At 36.2% G+C, this 16,902-nt stretch overlaps 2 protein-coding genes and 1 long non-coding RNA gene across 10 annotated transcripts in view; 1 reads left to right on the forward strand and 2 right to left on the reverse strand.

The window, feature by feature from the left end:
- Positions 1 to 16,902, forward strand: part of mcf2l2 (MCF.2 cell line derived transforming sequence-like 2) — a 68,839-nt gene that overhangs the window by 22,393 nt on the left and 29,544 nt on the right. For 4 of the 5 annotated variants that reach the window (XM_060881305.1, XM_060881321.1, XM_060881327.1 and 1 more), the window contains exons 3-15: positions 1,309 to 1,423; positions 1,530 to 1,620; positions 3,808 to 3,927; positions 4,758 to 4,874; positions 4,966 to 5,115; positions 5,212 to 5,336; positions 6,659 to 6,773; positions 6,889 to 7,008; positions 7,552 to 7,743; positions 8,134 to 8,325; positions 10,262 to 10,439; positions 10,676 to 10,776; positions 10,915 to 11,003. In XM_060881305.1, the coding sequence (XP_060737288.1) occupies positions 1,309 to 1,423; positions 1,530 to 1,620; positions 3,808 to 3,927; positions 4,758 to 4,874; positions 4,966 to 5,115; positions 5,212 to 5,336; positions 6,659 to 6,773; positions 6,889 to 7,008; positions 7,552 to 7,743; positions 8,134 to 8,325; positions 10,262 to 10,439; positions 10,676 to 10,776; positions 10,915 to 11,003 (1,705 nt within the window). The remainder of the gene's footprint in view (positions 1 to 1,308; positions 1,424 to 1,529; positions 1,621 to 3,807; positions 3,928 to 4,757; positions 4,875 to 4,965; positions 5,116 to 5,211; positions 5,337 to 6,658; positions 6,774 to 6,888; positions 7,009 to 7,551; positions 7,744 to 8,133; positions 8,326 to 10,261; positions 10,440 to 10,675; positions 10,777 to 10,914; positions 11,004 to 16,902) is intronic. The other variant, XM_060881312.1, reaches the window with a different exon arrangement.
- Positions 6,769 to 7,653, reverse strand: LOC132853556 (uncharacterized). The gene is made up of 3 exons (XR_009649182.1): positions 7,527 to 7,653; positions 7,162 to 7,235; positions 6,769 to 6,990 (listed from the first exon to the last, which is right to left on the reverse strand). It is a non-coding gene; the product is annotated as an uncharacterized LOC132853556 (long non-coding RNA).
- b3gnt5a (UDP-GlcNAc:betaGal beta-1,3-N-acetylglucosaminyltransferase 5a) lies at positions 11,783 to 15,561 on the reverse strand. 4 transcript variants are annotated; one of them, XM_060881368.1, is made up of 3 exons: positions 15,444 to 15,561; positions 13,071 to 13,314; positions 11,783 to 12,977 (listed from the first exon to the last, which is right to left on the reverse strand). In XM_060881368.1, the coding sequence occupies exons 2-3, from the start codon at positions 13,090 to 13,092 to the stop codon at positions 11,923 to 11,925; spliced, it is 1,077 nt and encodes a 358-aa protein (XP_060737351.1). In that variant the 5' UTR covers positions 13,093 to 13,314; positions 15,444 to 15,561; the 3' UTR covers positions 11,783 to 11,922. The 4 variants fall into 4 exon arrangements, with proteins under 4 accessions (XP_060737351.1, XP_060737359.1, XP_060737341.1 ...); XM_060881376.1 differs by having other exon boundaries at positions 13,172 to 13,314; positions 15,444 to 15,560; XM_060881358.1 differs by having other exon boundaries at positions 11,783 to 13,314.

A 16,902-nucleotide genomic window follows, 5' to 3' on the forward strand; every position in this document is an offset into this window, starting at 1 on the left:
TCAGTGTATGAGTAGTGTATGACTTTTCAGTGAACACTGACTGAACAAAGTGTTGGCTCCTGTCCTGGTCTCGTTTTGTTCAGATTTACCATCTATAAATACTGGAGCAACTTTTAAGATCATTTATCTTATTTATTTAAATAGATACCCACACACAAACAGTTTTGCACGGTAGCTGTGTAGACCCACATTTGAGTGTTCAGGTGTCCATAAAACAAAATAAATTAACAATTAAAAAAATCCACTTTGGGCATTTATTCGCTTTTTTGTGGCTAGTCTGTTTGCTGTTATAGTGTTACCCAGTGTTAATAATAGAGGACATTCTGTTGAGTAAAAAAACTGTTGTTTGGTATCAGTATAAGTGTAGAGTGGGTTGTGCATGTATGCAATGCTACAGCTTTAACTATTTAGCCACTTCTCCATCTGTTCTAAGAATAAAATGGAATTAAAATGAAAATGTCTGTATTTGCGCGTGTGCTTACATACAGCTTAATGATTTGATTCAGTGTATGACAGCTTTCCAGTGAACTCTGACCGAACAAAGTGTTGGTTTGCTTCCTGGTCTGCCTGAAATTCTGTAGCCCATAATTAAACATTTTGGTTGTTACTGGTCCTCCTTGATTTGACGCCTAAATATTTTTCTTCGTTGCTTGTATTAACTTCATTAGTAATCTATAATGACAGTGTAAACATGTTTTTTTGAGAGCGGTCATGCTGAGAAGTGAGCATATGATTCTTTAGCTGTGATTATCTTTTTTTTTTTTTTTTTTTAAATCTTGTTATAAATACAGAGTTTACCTACATGTATTTCTTTGAATATCACTATCAGAGTAACTCACATGTGAAACCGTATACAGTATGTGCAAAGCGTTTCATTGTGACCCTATAATCACATCTTTAGTGCTTGGCTCTCTTCGAGACCTTGACATGAGCTCTTCAGGCATGAACCATCGTCTTGTTTTTTCAGAACAGGAAATTTTATGAAGCTTGGTGTCACCATCTAGTGGTTAAGAATAAAAAGTGAGACTAAAAAGTTCAAATAAAAGTGACTCTGTGCATGTTAGTACCCATTCACACATTTTGCAAGCACCTGATCTATTGCAGCTTCAGTACCATGAAAATCAACATTCTGGCACAAGTTATTGCATAAAGACATTGCTTATACTCACTGACATCGTTACTGTTATTGACACAATTTTCTTGTTGTAGTATGGGCATGTTACAAGAGCACACATCTGTAACGATCTACTATTCAGAGTAACTAATTATATTAGTCTTATAATACATAAAATGTTTCATCCTTTGCAGGTGGACGAGGGAAGGATGGTGCTCCAATAATTACTTTCCCAGAATTTTCTGGCTTTAATGATCTTTCTGATGAAGACTTCATTAACGTAGTCACATATCTGACCAGCATACCGAGGTGAACACTTTTTTTTTCTTTATAGACACAAAATGAGTTGCCTTTCAAAGTTCTTTAATAACATTGTCATATTCCAGCAAATAAACTTTTTTCTTTCTGTTTTTAGTCTGGATGCAGCAAGCATTGGCTTCATCATTATCATAGACCGCCGGCGGGACAAATGGGCTTCGGTGAAGGCCTCATTGGCTCGAATAGCGGTGTGTAACACAAACCCACCCTCCCCAGTAAGACTAATGGGATCTGAAAATCTGTTGGATTGGGGGAAAAAAATAATTGACATATTTTGAGCAACTCAGTCAGGCAACACTCACAATATATGTGACCAGAGTGAAGCTGGATCTTCTCTGTGCTCTTAGTATGACACTTAGTAAGGTTTCCAGTATGAGGATGATGAAGGGCAGTAGAAATATATGAAACTATAGTAAAATAAAAAAATAAAAATGTACACCTCTTGATGTATTGACAGTATTAGTATCACTATGCATTTAATAGTAAATGAGACATAATTTTTTTTTTTTTTTACCATAGTGATATCCAGTCATATCCAGGAATGGCTTAAATGAAGCTGGCAATAAAATAAAAATCAAAAACAGTTATTAACAGTAATACAGTTAAACATTTAAAATTATCTAATATATTTCTTTGCATTGAAGAGGTACACATATTATGACTTAGAAAAACATTCTTTAATTCAACAGTTAAAATATACTGTTAATATAAGTGTGATGTCTATTACATTTATTGTTTTCCATTTTTAAAAGCCAGTTTAATAAAACCCAGTCTGAGGAAGTTGACTAAACCGGAGAGTGGGAAAGATGTCTGTGTGTAATAATTAACAGGTTCTTTTTAGTTGTGGAGAAATACATTGCTCTCTTGAAATCAGAGCAGTATCTCTTAATCCTAGAATCTTGAAATAGATGTAGCTTTTAAGTTTTTTGCTCAGGGGTTTATCTATAGACCATAGCATATATCTCTGCATATATTTAGTGCATATTGAACGCACCATAATTGTCGCAACGAGACAAAGGCGAGTGAGGATCCAAGTGCAGTTTAGACTTTTAATAAACCAAGACAAGAAACAGGCAAACAAACGGGCAGGCAAAACAGGGCAGAACACTGAGCACTCAGGAACCGGGAACACCAACATACAACAACGACTAACACCAGGGGAGGGAACAAACAGGGTAGATATAGCAAGCAGGAACCAATCACCAAGCAGAGACAATCAGTGACTAACACAATACACCTGGGGGGAGATAGAGTGCAATTAGTGTCCATGGTAACCAATGAGTGGGCGGTGCAAACAATTAACAGCACGGTAGACAAACTTTAAAATAGACTAGAATCCAGAAACCATGTCTGAATTAAAATAAACCTTTTAATTCTTTTATATTTTTTGTTCAGATTTGTTTAGCATCTATAAATACTGGAGAAACTTTTAAGATCATTTTAAATAGATACCCAGACAGAACATAAAAACACAAGACAAATCAGTTTTGCACTAATATGCCTGTAGCTTGTAGACACACATATCTGTGTTCAGGTGTCCATAAAATAAAATTAATAAAAAAATGAAAAATAATCTCCTAACCTCTTAGGCATTTGTTGACATTTGTCTGGGCAGTGTGTTAGCTGTAATATGTATAGTTACCCATTGTATAGCTTGGAAAATACCCTGAGAAAAAAAGATAATTTCGTTTGTTGAGTAAAAAACAGTTGTCTGGTGTTGTTCTTGTGAACGCTTGTGACTTGCTGTTTAGTGGCTTGAAATATCACTGAATGTGTTGTGCATGTATGAAAGGCTACATATTTTACTATATAGCCACCTTTCCTTGTTATATGAAAAAAATTAAAATGTCTCATTTAGTATGTAATAGGTGAAAGATTAAGCCTAGTGTTAGCTATTATATTGGCGAGTTAATCAGTCAGGTGACGTTTTCTAGGTTTGCAAATGATATGGACATGTACATCACAGTGCCGCGGGTCAGGGTGAATCCTGCCGATAATAGTGTCCAGAGCAGATTGTGCACCTTTGGTGATATTTGACAGCAATTTAGATAAGATAGGATAAGCCATCATTAAACCTGGGTGGGAAATTCCCATGTTACACCATCAAGAGTTAAAAGAGATTCTAAGAAATAGCAGCTGTAGAGTATTATATAGACAGAATCTAGACATGCTATATGTGCAAAATGAGTCAAAATGAAACCAGATATGCAGTTTATATGTACAAATATATGTAGAAAACGTCCTCTTTTTTTTTGTTAAATACTGTTACACAGTACAAATATACGTTTATTACGTTGAATCTTCTATGAAATCATAGCATGATTATTTGGATTTGATTGCTTTGGGTTTGAGGTTATTTCTTTCATGATCAACAGGGGGCATTTCCAGGCAACCTACAGCTAGTCCTAGTCTTAAGACCCTCACGATTGTTCCACAGGACCATCGCTGACATTGGTATCCGGTTACACCGTGATGACTTTAAAATGAAGGTACCGGTAAGCATGCTTCATCCGTGCTCTCCTAAACCCACAGTGTATAAAGCATCTCGGAGTAATTGCATATATTAAAAGAAATGTGGGTGGGATCAATCTCTGAAATGCTTTAGATGCTTTGCGTTTGGATAGTAAATGCATGCCTCTCATACATTGTGTTGTAGTAGTGAAAATGAGTCGTGAACTCCACAAGTCTAAGCATGTTTTAGTCCTTCAGCCTCAGGTATCAAGTGGCAGTGCATCTTACTGGGGGTCTGGGCCCTGTAGCAAAACTATTACTGCAGAAATGAAGCAATGTTAAATGTAGTGAATCATTAAGTTATTCAGGTAGGAACTGTTTAGGCAAACAGTGTTTCTGTTATGACCAGCTGGGCTAAAATTTCCCACATTTGCATGTCTTACAACAAACATTGCACATTGTTGGTTTATCATGTGCATTGCACTGTGTTTTCCAACACTGCTGCAAAACCCCAGGAAAAGTGAGCACTAAATAGTGAATTGGGCTTAATTTCAAGCACCAAATTGGACTCAATACAACCTCATGACTGTATCCATGTACCATAGGCTGATTGGTAGATGTGCATATTGTGCTGTATAATGAGTGAAATATATCATGATACATGAAGGCATTTACTTTATAGAAAATAGTACCAGCGACAGTAACTGCAGTAATTTCTCACAGAGTCAGTATTCTCCCGTCCTATCACCCAGAGCCTGTGTGCATGCTAACGCGTTCACATGAACACAACCGTATGTGTGTTCTTCAATATATCTGATTTGATTATTCAAATCAGTTTGAGTCCTGAATTAACTGTGCATTTTTGTTTTTGTAGATAGTCATGTTAAATTCCCTATCAGATCTGCACGGATATGTGGATAAAGGCCAGCTTACATGTGAATTAGGTGGAAACCTGCAGTATTGTCACAGTCAGTGGATCCACCATCGCACAGTGAGTCATATATGACATTCATGAGAAGAGTTTTGCTGCTTTAAAACTCAAACACAAATGATCACAGCGTGCTGGGTTTTATGTAATCTAGGCCATTGAAAACTTTGCTGTGACAGTGAAAACCACAGCCCAAATGCTTCAGAGATTTGGAACGGACTTGGCAGAAACTGAACTTCCCAATGACGTTCAATGCACCAAAGATCTCCTGACAGCGCACACAGACAGGCATGACAAGCTTGAGGTAGTGAAAAACGTATAGACAAAGCACATAAAAATATGGGCAAATCACATGAATATGTGTCGTGATGCACAAATTTATGCTTCCTCTGTGTTTCAGGATGAACTGAAGTTGGCTATGAACCAAGGGACCACACTGCTTTCATGTATCAGAGATAAGGCCAGTAAAAGCGAGAACCACAAGTTAAACCCAGACGAAGTGGAAAATCAAACTACCGTTGAAAGGTGTGCTTAAAACTGTTATGTTTTCTTAACAGAAGAACATTTTCCCCCAAATTATAAAGTATTACTCCTTTTTCCCTATTAGGGCACTTTATACAGTGAAAACTACATATTCTTAATAAAGTTTTCTTTTAAAAACAAATATGAGCTTTATAATTAAAAATAGAAGAGCTATAGAAAACATATATTACATTAATCACTAATAATTATTTATCACAATTATTATATTATTATATACCTATCATTATTCTAATTATTTTTGTATAATTATTTTATGTTTATTATTTTTTAATAGAGAAAGAAGTAGTTAGTTAATCATCAGTTTTGATAAGTGTTACTTCGAAATGCTGGACACACCTTAACAGCTTCATTTGAATGTTGAAATTAAATTAATATAAATTAGGTCACATTAGGTCAAAAAATTGTCTAGTTACAGTGCATCAACTAACTGTATTTAACTACCTACTGTACTTACAAAACCAAGTACCATAAACTTGCACAGTCTATATGTATTTATATATCTAGGTCACAAGGTGCTACTGAGGCTTTTTTGAAACCCACAGCTGTTATGTTACACACTCGTAATATGTCTATACACTTTATACAAATTCAACACTTTTTTCTGTTCTGTCATTGCTATGAAGAACTTATCAATTTATACAGTTTATATCAATTTATATACTTTGTTCATTAGTCATGGCATGACTCAGAAAAGAGAAAAACTTTAATTTTGGTCTGTATATCATCAATTTGTCACAAGGGCTGGAAAAATAATACTTAATCAATACTCCATACTATTTATTAATCTGCTGAATGAGCATCAAAAAGTGGAAAAAAAAAACCCTACTCAGTTATTAATAACTAAATTTTTTTCATTGATTTTGTAATTGATCTGAGATGCACATAAGTTTTTATAATTTACAGTATAAATGATCACGTTTTTTTTCAATGACATTTGCAAGGTATCTTGCAAGATCAAAATGAAAATGTAAGGTGTCTTTCTTTGCTCAGAATTGTAATTAAGTACATAAGTACATTTTTGTTATCAACTTAGAGGATACCTTACATTTGAAATGAACCAATTCACTTCTTACTCAGTTAGTTTTAGAATATTAGTTTTGGAATATTTCTTCTGTAGTATCTTGTTTAATGACATATTTGAGCATCATATAATAATAATATTAATAGTAATAATTGTAATAATAATAATAATAATAAGAAGAAGAAATGTAACCTAGCTTTAAAATAAAGCAAATAATAAAACCTGTGTTTAAAACAATGTGTCTAAATCGTACATGTGTGTTTACTTGTATTGTTAATTTCAGGTTGTTAGCTCAGCTTGATGAGACTGAAAATGCATTTGAACAGTTCTGGTCCAAACATCACTTAAAGTTAGAGCAGTGTTTGCAGTTACGACATTTTGAGCAAGACTTTAGAGAGGTAACGTATCAATACCTCATGTCTCAGAGTGTTTATTTTTAACATACATTTATTTATTTTATGGTGTGTCTGACATCCTTCTGCTATATGTTTTTGTGTGTCTGTGTTTGTGAAGGTGAAAATGTCTCTGGACAGCTTGATGGAGACTTTGCTGGCACTTTCAGACACCGGAGACGGGCCTGGTCGCATTGAGCAGCTGCTAACTGAACTGAAGAGCCTGCAGGACATAGCTCAGGTTGGACTCATTGCTCACTTGCAATGCAGGCAATAAACAGTGTAATAATGCAATGATGCACAAGTTTTAGGAGCTTGGAGCTTGGGCTGGCATTGCCAATGCAATCTCATTGCCAATGTTAGCGTTTCTATGTGGGCACAGCTACGCTCTTACCTGTCTAATTTGGGTTAGATTTGCATCATTGCTGGCAGACGAGCCAAAGATCCGGGTTTGATCCATCCCAGCAGCTGTGAATGTCCGCAAAACAAGAGAATATGTTTTAGATGGCTCAACGGGCAAGAAAATGTCAGTCACAAAAAAGTGGTAGCTAATTTAATGGAATAATATTTAGCTAGTATCATTAAACACTTTTAAACCTTTTTTGAAACATTTTTACAATAAAAGTCATCATGATTAAGGAGATCAGCAAAAAGTAACTGAATGTATGCTGACAAAAATGCCAAGAAGCCCCCTAAAAGTTCCATATTAGGTAGATGTATTATAAAGGAGCAAATATTGAAAGCTCAAGATCTTCTGACCTACAACATGTGATGCATTCGACAGGAATCTCTGGAGAAGGCACAGCTGCATGCTCTGCATGGTGACCAGTTAATCCAGAGCAACCACTATGCGGTGGATTCCATCCGGCCCAAGTGTGTGGAGCTGCGGCGCATCTGTGATGACTTCAGCAACGAAGCCAAAAAAAAAAATGACGTCCTGTCCAAATCGCTTGAGATCCATACGTGGATAGAGAAGGTTAGTGGAAAGATTTTACTTCATCTGTTTAATGCCTTCTGACAGCTGAGATTTGTAGGTGATTTGTATATTTTATCAGCCGGCTATTACTGTAGATCTCCGTATAACCTGTGGATCAAAGAATGATTTATGAAGGACATCTTATGGCTTATCGCTTGCATCTCGTTTGTCAGAATGAAAGAGAAATGCTATTCTGTCACCCCTGCTCAGTGGAATGAATTGTCAGTGTCAAACAACTCAAACGACTCTGTCCATGCCATGCTGAACCCAAAGAACACAAATTACTCATGCTGTCTTGCACTTTTTATATAATTAAAGACGTTATTATGGCTTCATTTGCCACTAGTATGATCAGAATATGATTCCAGTGTTTGTTTTGTCTGTGTGCAGGTGAGAAACTGGTGCGAGAATGGTGTGTACCTGCTGGCCTCTCAGGCTGTAGATAAGTGCCAGTCTCAGGAAGGGGCAGAAGCGGCCCTGCAGGACATTGAGAGGTATATGGAGACGGCTAAGGAGCAGCAGCTCAGTCAGCTCAAAGACCTCTACAACCAACATGAGATGTCTCTCTCTGAGCTCATGAAGGTCTGTACCCCCAACCCTGGCGGTGTGAGGCGAACATGCTAACCACTAAGCCACCATACCCCTCATGCTAGATAGTTAAGCGCAAATGTAGGGCGGTGACTCTCTTTTTGTACAGATGCTACTTTTGTTGGTAGAAATGAAACTGCCTGTGGTGACATATGAAAAGATTGAAATGGAAGACCAATGTTTTTTTTGTTTTACTGTATAGACATTTAGATTTGACATTTCTTGAGAACTTTTTGTTCGTGTTCAAAAATATTGGAGCATGTTTTCCGTCTTGCTCAGGTTTGCCCTGTTAACTTGATTGTTAAAACTATAAATAGCTTTGAATTACTATTCATGTTCTAAATCTTGGGTGTACCTGTAAAGACTGCATTTTATGTTGAACAACGTGTGAATAGCAGAATCTATGGGAGAAATGCATTTTTTAAGCTTAGGAAAAAACATTGTACAAGAACTGGACATAGCCAATACATCAATTCCAAACGTCCTGAAAAAGTAACAAACCAAACAAAGGAGTCTAAAGGGAGACCCCCCAAACTAAAGTAAATGAAGATATTATAAGAAGAAGTACAAGCTTGCAAATGAAAGCTGAAAATCAGATAGATAGATAGATAGATAGATAGATAGATAGATACAACTTTGTCATTACATAGTACATAGCAACGAAATGCTGTTTAGCATCTGTGCAAATAGTAGAAAAATGGATAAATATGTAAATATATGTGCAACAACAAATAAAGCTATGTCAGGCTATGTGCATAAGAATAGTATGTGCATAGGAATATGTGCTAGTTGTATAAACAGTATATGTCAAAAATATATATAATTACATATGCCGAGCTGTGAAATTGATAAATATTTATCTTTTGAACTCAAACCCAAATAACCTTGCCAATGCAATACTTTAGGAGTAGACTGTATTTTCCATACACCTAAATGTAAATAGGATACAAAAGAAAATTCAAACTACCTAATAGATTTATGTATAAAAGAATATTAAACAGAACCTGTACTCAACCATTTTATAAAGTTAAGAGGGTGTCTCAAAACACTATTAAATGTGAAAATGAACACTAAGTGACAAAAATGCTTCAGGGCGTGTGAGCAAGATGTTCAAACGATGCATCGGAAATTGAAAAAAAAAAAAAAAGGTTTCGGTTTATTGAAACTATAGTTTCTCAGTTGCACTGCATCTGCAACTGACTAGCAAAGGCACTCTAGATGAGACATAAGTTGAGACACAGTGAAAATCCACTATGAAGGAGGACCAGAGAAAAAACATGAAAAATCTCAAATGAATAAAAAATCAGAAAGTCTGAAGTGGAAATGCAAGTTCACAAACAAGGATCATGTTATTAGTAATTGATTTTATTCAAATGATTCCTTCAGCTTCTCTATGCAAAATCTGTGCAACAAATGAATTATCTGGTTTTGGAAGAGGGACAAATAATCCGCAAATATAGCTTCTGTTTCTCTGGGTTATTAATGTTTACTTAATACAGATTTTTGTATGATGCTCCATCAAGTTTTTCTGCATAATGCTTAAATGACATCCTTAGGCTCATGCTCTATTTTTAGACATAACAAGCAAGGTTATTTTTTTAAAATGCAGCCTAAAGATACCTGGAAATCAGTTCAAATCCGTTTAAGATTAGAAAATGATGTAAGGTTTTTAGTCGTGTTATTATTTTTTATCACATCATCATTTAAAATTTTTAAATGTTTTAATTATGAATGAAATTGAAAAGGTGTAAATCATAATTTCAATAGAAACAACTGTAAGGAGTACTATTACACAAATAAAGAATAGGGATGCATAAGGAAATTATTTATAATCACATTACTGCATTACACATTACTGCCTTCCTTTTACTTTTTTCACATTTGGTCAAATCTGTTTTGATAATCTTATTTGCAATAACTTTCCATGCAGATTAGCGTGCAGAATGCACAGAAGAGGTTAGAGGAAGTGCACGAGATGTTCGAGAAGAGACACATCAGTCTAAAGAGGCTGTCTGCCAAGCAAACCAGACCTGTGCAGCATGTAGCACCACGACCTGAATCATCTCCTAAACGCCCTTCCCCCAAAAGTGTGCGGCCACCAGGCTCTGGTAAACAACTACAGGAAGCCTTGTTGGCTACTAAAAGGAACATGAATGAGGTTAACAGTCGATGTTCTGTGGTATTATAAGACTTGTACCTTGTTTTTTCTAAAACCGTTGCTGTTGTGCTTTGCGGTTTAAGGTGTTTTTGCAGCAGACTCTTTCCTTGAAGAGTGAGGCAGTTGTGCCACAGTATTTCTTCAGTATTGTATTTATGGTCTAATAAACACTACGTTTCTTTCTAGCACCGAACCGTAGAGGTCCAGAGAATAGTTCCACCAAGCAGAACACTGATACTGAGCTAGCAAGGAGGAAAAACATTCGCAAGACTAAAGGAGGCATCAAGGTACATCACACGCCCTTTCCGTTGCAGGTTATCTTAATTTGAATATAGCCAAATAAATGGATTACCTTGGCTAAAGCGCTTCCTTATGTGTCACTGTTTGTTCTGCATAAGAAAATCTTTCCTGTGTTATGTTTTTAGATTGAAGTTATGCATGAGGAGAGTCAAGGAGGTTCGAGCCACGTTCTCGTGAGCAGCGAGACAGAGGAGAGCCTGTCCAGCAGGCGACGGTAAGAGACTGTCTCACGCCCCTTGAACCCAGAGATACACATATACATACTATATTACATGCATATATGGATAAGAGAAACCCTATTAACTTACAGTACTTATACCAGCAGAGGGAAAATATTAGGGGAAATATTTAGTATCTAGTTAAATTTATTAATGTCTGCTTTAAAAATCTGGCAGTGAGGAGTAAAGATTTGTGTTTAGTTTATATTTCTTATAAATTATTATAAGAAATTATTTGAATCTGGCTGTTTGTTGAACCCCAAGATATTATTAGATATATTTTTAGAATTAAGGTAGTGGAAAAATGGAAGTAAGGATTGGTATATTAGAGCCCAACGTGGTTCATCTTCCTCTTTATCTAGATCCAAATAAGGTCATGAGAAGTAAAAGAATGCAGGTTCCGGAAAATTGTCATATGGAGTTATTTAGAGAAAAGGATGTGGTCTATGAGAGCAGTCTTGGTAAATACCAGCGGCAGGAAGTGACTATTCCTGATCTTGGCTTGCGCTTTTTAAAAACAGGAGGAAGGGTTAAATATGTGTGGGAGTGTGTGTGTGTGAGCAAGAAAAAGCACGTAATGGAGAGAGATCATAGAGATGTGTGATGTGTTCGATTTGTTTAATTTAAAACAACAATTCAAATCAAAGCAAGAAAACAGTGCTCATAAAAAAAAAAAAAAAAAAAAAAAATAACAGCAGAACCTTTAAGTGGACCCATGTAATAGCACATAGTTTTGTAGTTAGTTAAAAAGCCCTTTCAAATGTTGCCCAAAAACTCAGCTGAAGAACGGGTTTTTATTGAGCCTGTTGTAACTACCAAAAACAGAGGTAACAAATGCTTAAATAAATGAAATAAAATTCCTAACATTAAAATGTACAATTTAAAACTGATTGACCAAGTACATCTCATAGTCCTTCATGAAAAGGCTGCTTTGCAAGAATATTTCTTTGTAAAGGAAGGCCAACAAAGCTGCCTGATTTTCACAGCAGTGCAGTATAGTTTCCCAAAGAAACCTGAAGAGATGCCATGTACCTCTTGCGCAGTGGCCACCTTCCAAAGATAGTTAACATCGTCCGCATGTCCATGAGAGGTGATCATCTTCTCGTAAATGCATGGGTGGTAGGGGGCTTTCCCCTCACCTGAGAAGTAAACATGTTCCTGGGGTGAAACCCCAACGGTGATTGCACAGATGCCCATGAAAACGTCATCGATGTGTAGAGAGGCATTAAGGAACAAAGTGGCCTGGTAAATTTTGGCAGCCACATCCTGGGACACTACATAACCAGCCCCTGCCGTGTAGTCCGGGTAGGAGGACCATTGGTACATCTGGACGGGCATGTAGTATTTGCTGTCCTTGCGTCGCACAGGAGGCGAGCCACGGTGAACGTGTCCCACCCAGAGATTCACAACCCCCTGACTGTTGAGTTGCTCAAGCAAGCGGACCAGGTTAGGCATGTGGATGAAGATGTCATCGTCGGCAGACATTAAAAAGCGAGCATGTTCACAGTTGGCATGTGCCCAGCGGAATTGCAGTAGGAGTTTCACAGTAAGGTTGTGGAAAGTGTCCAGAAAATCTTGCTGGACCAAGTCTCTATGGTTCAGGTCCTCAGCCTGGAGCTGTTTCTGAATGGTACCTCGTTTGTGTCCATCTGGGTGCACACCCATAATAAATACCACCTTCACATTCACACCCAGCTCCTTCTTAATGTAAGTCTCGTTACCCCATGTGGAGCGAATCGCCTGCCTTCTAATAAAGTTCTCCGGGGAGGTTTTAACAAAGAGAAGAAGCAGCACATCCTTCTCTCTGCATATGTTCTTGTTGTCTATGAGGTACGGAAATCTCCCGAAGCTTGTAGCCTCTTCATGGCTCACGCTGAAGGATTTGTTGATGAAATCGTAGCTGTTGATGAGGTAGCGGTAAGAGTAGGACTTTATATGGTTCACAACGTGATGTTCTAACGGCTCCCAGCCTAGGATGAGTGTTGAGAAGACACAGGACATCAAAATTAGCTGTAGGAAATGGCATTTTCGGACCCTTCTGAAATTCATAAACATTTTGAGACCTCTGAGAAATCCCAAATTCATTCACTTCAAGTCCTATAAGGGGATCTTGAATCCCTGCTTTTAAATCAAACTTGTCTGAGTTCCATTATAAGACACAAACCCATTGCATATGTTCAAAGTAAAAACAAGTGGGACTTCATTGCTTTGTTCTGTAATTCTTCAACCAGAATTAGATCAGTTCATATCTGTCTGTTTTGCCTCAGCATTGTCACCCAGTTACCTCTGCAACCTGGGACCGGCAGTCTGGAAAGGAAGATTGTTTCATTAGTGAAGATGAAAGATGATTGATTAATAAACTGACGTGTATCTGTACATTTTAAATTCTCAAATTGCATGATGAATGATGACATGATGACCCTGCATAGTAACCGGACTCCATTAGAGTTCAATGGGTGTGGCGTTATCTTGGTTAATTTTAATATGGAAATTACCTGGCTAACAAAAAACTGGCAGGAATACCAGTCAAAAGAGGTTCATGTGTACCAACTGTTGCTTTGACCATTGTTTGTAAACTAGAAATGGAGCTTTGTACAGGACTTCTCATAAAATATGAAAAAGCCAGCCTAGCACTGCATTAAACAATAGAAGGCTTTAGAGGTTAGAGAGAATGAAAACACGTTAAGAGCTGTGTAAACAATTTGAGGACAAAAAAGATCATTAGCACAGCAAATCTATCCAAGCGCAGACCATGCAACAATGGGGTCCCTCAAAAAAGCATGGCCTCGAAATAATAGAGGTAGGAATAATCTTTCAACAGGCACCAAACAGCCTGTTTATTTAAAGAGCTTTGGATTCTTTCTAGCTCACTTTGTTATACTGTATTGCGCCGTTGCAGGCACCTGTTCTCTTTTAGCGCTAGGACTTGGACTGTTTAAATAGCCCATTGAAACGGCACATTGGTATTAACTTTGAGATACTAAATAGACTATTCAGAGTAATTGAATAAACACAGTCTAAAATGTCATTGATTAATTTCAACCTCATTTGACTTGCCAGTGAACAGATATTTTTAATTGCATAGATGAAGGTAAATGGTATAATAATACAAAAATACAAACATCTTTTCACTCCTGGTCTTGTGTGACAAACAGTAAAGAGTAGTAAAAGTAGGACAAAGTACAGGTCTGCTGAACAAGCTGTGTTATTAATGCACTATTCAAGCACTTTACAGTGAACACTGATTTAAAAACCTAAAAATTAACATAAAAATATATCATCAGCTGTTGATACACATTGCGAATTACGTTATTATCCTGAAACAATAAACAAAGAAGTCATCAAAATGACTATCATAAAACATGTTCGGATATTTCTGTTACGTAACACCATAATTGTTATGTAGTTAATATGTAATAAAACGGGTTATATGTTAACAGGTTGCTCGATTTGTTTAAAACAGTATTAAGTAGCCATAGATTTATTACATAGATGGAAAAAAAAAGTATCTACATTTATATAGTGTATTTGTGTTTGAACAAATTTTTAAATGAATAAGCTTCTAACAATTTGAAATTGTAAAATGAGCATAATTTTTGTGATTTGACCTGGACTTTTTAAAGTAAGTAATGTTGATTTTGAATAATCTTGTGATTTAAAGTATTCCAGCATATCATGCCTAATACATTTTTGAGAACAACTTGAGAACAAGTCTTATTTATTTAACTAAATTGTAATTGTGGGATATTAAATAGGAACTGAACTCCACACAGTGGTAATGCTCCCCTGCAGAGTGTTTTTGGGTTAAAATTATGTACAGGACTACTTAAAGCACATCATTTGTCAATGTCCGTACTTGTTACACACAATGCACAACCTCAGTCTACTTTGAATTACATTTTGTAGAATCTGAGTGGAAACTGTTAGCAACTCGAGGGAACCTTATAACTAATTATAGGTGGTTGAGTTCGATGTCCGTAGGTCGGCAGTTTGAACGACCATGTGAACATTTCAGAGTGTTTTTATTTCCGTTTTGTTTTGTTTTGAGACAAATGAAAGTTGAATTTTAAAATGAATTTCAAAAAATACAACCTTGGGGAAATCATTTTTTAAAAAAAGTGCAGACATATTACAGTTTTTACATCTTATAATGAATTAATGCTGAACCAAAAAAAGGTACTTAGAAATAATATTGTTTTTTTAGTTTGATCATTCCTACAATCTTATCTAAAAACACACAGGCAATACAGCTTGCACTTTCCAGATAAAAAAGCCAATTTCTAGCAGTTAAACCTTCAGTGTGTAGTTTTTATGCCAATGAATTTCTCCCCACTGAGTTAATGCTGTAACTTTAAACAGAATCACATTGTGTGTGTGGTACTGTGTAAACTATACTAAAAAATCCACTTTCCTTTTTATGAAATAGTGTGACTTACCAGTGAACGAGCCATCATTCCTGTAGGAAAATTTGTCCCTGAGAGGAGCCTGACACAGATGTGTGCTCAGTCTGAGTTAACATGTGACTGAGGCCTGAACCGGAGCTTCTTTCTTTCTGGGTGGGACTACAGAGGGAGGAGAGTTAGCCATTAGGCCTGTGAATAGGATGTTCCAAGCCTTTCCCCTGTCACACAGGAGTTTGTTTTTGTGTCATCTGAGTCAAATTGGCTGGTCTTGAGAGGAAGGAAGAGAAAACCAGTAAGAAAAGTGCAAAGAGCAGCACCTTTTTTTTTTTTTTTTTTTTTTTTAAATAAATATTTAACCTTTAAATGTATACTCGCATAAAGAAGATATGTACAATCGTTTATAGATCTGGAAAGTTGGCATATTGCCCAGTAATATGTTTGGCATTGTAGGTAAATCGTTTCAAGTCATTTGTTTTATTTCCTTTTTTTTCTAAATAATGTAGATTACAATAGTCTTGTGGTTCCTGTCTCACATTAATATGAAAGGAAAAAGCAAGGTAACTCAGGATGTCATCTGTTTAAGGTGGCCATTTGTTTCAGGGTCTGAGTCAAGAAGGAATGCCAAGAATAGGAGGTGAACTCATTCCTATGATGAAGATCTGGGGTGGGGCTATTACATACTTTCATGCATGGATTGGCACCCAAGTTTTTCATTTCAATCTTAAGAGACTGCCCCTAAAATGTGTATACATTTCATTACAACTTTAAGTCAGACTTGATGACTGTAGCAGCCGTGCCAGTACGTTCTGTCTGGAAGTGTTCATCATGTCTCTACAATAAAGACTACTGCACAAGAAGTCTCCTGGTCTTCTCTGGAAAAGTTCAAAACAGCACCTAAAAATCGAAGAAAAGTTTGAATCATAAAACATTATAATTATAATTTTACTAAATATAGAAATCTGGCATACTAAATACAATCCTTTTTAAACAATACAAGGTATATACAGTATTAATGTTGGAATTCTGATAATGAATTCATAAACCTTTGTCAATATCTTGCTGATTATTTATTTATTTATTTATTTATTTATTTATTTATGACACAATTTAGTTGCTGTCAATATTTGCACTGTCCAGCTAACTTGGAGTTAAAAACGTTTTGCTGACTAAAAAACATGACTTGCATTATTACTGTCTGAGGTTTAAAAAAAAAAAAAAAGGTGTTGGACCATCTGTTAAAACAAGATATGGTGCATGAAACATAAGTAGATTTTCTTGTGTGAATCTTGTTTAAGGAACACATTTTTAAAGGAACTTTCAGTTCTATTGTATTTTGTATTTGGGTTATAATCTCTCACTCCATCAGTATTGTCTTTGAAGCTGTGTGCTTATGTATGTTAACTAGAAACATTGCTTCACATTTCTGAAGATGACAAGTGGTTTATCTGGTTTCTGCCCTGAGGCAAATGGAAAAGCACAAACGTCACATGAT

The sequence above is a fragment of the Tachysurus vachellii genome, chromosome 1, assembly GCF_030014155.1.
Source record: "Tachysurus vachellii isolate PV-2020 chromosome 1, HZAU_Pvac_v1, whole genome shotgun sequence".
In the NCBI taxonomy this organism is placed as follows: domain Eukaryota; kingdom Metazoa; phylum Chordata; class Actinopteri; order Siluriformes; family Bagridae; genus Tachysurus; species Tachysurus vachellii.

Bases quoted from the DNA above. Each gene is read 5' to 3' on its own strand.
- b3gnt5a (XM_060881350.1), bottom strand. From the start codon at position 13,421: ATGTCATCATTCATCATGCAATTTGAGAATTTAAAATGTACAGATACA. The intron at 12,978-13,291 runs GTAACTGGGTGA...CACTCATCCTAG, and splicing joins GCCGGTCCCAGGTTGCAGAG to GCTGGGAGCCGTTAGAACAT.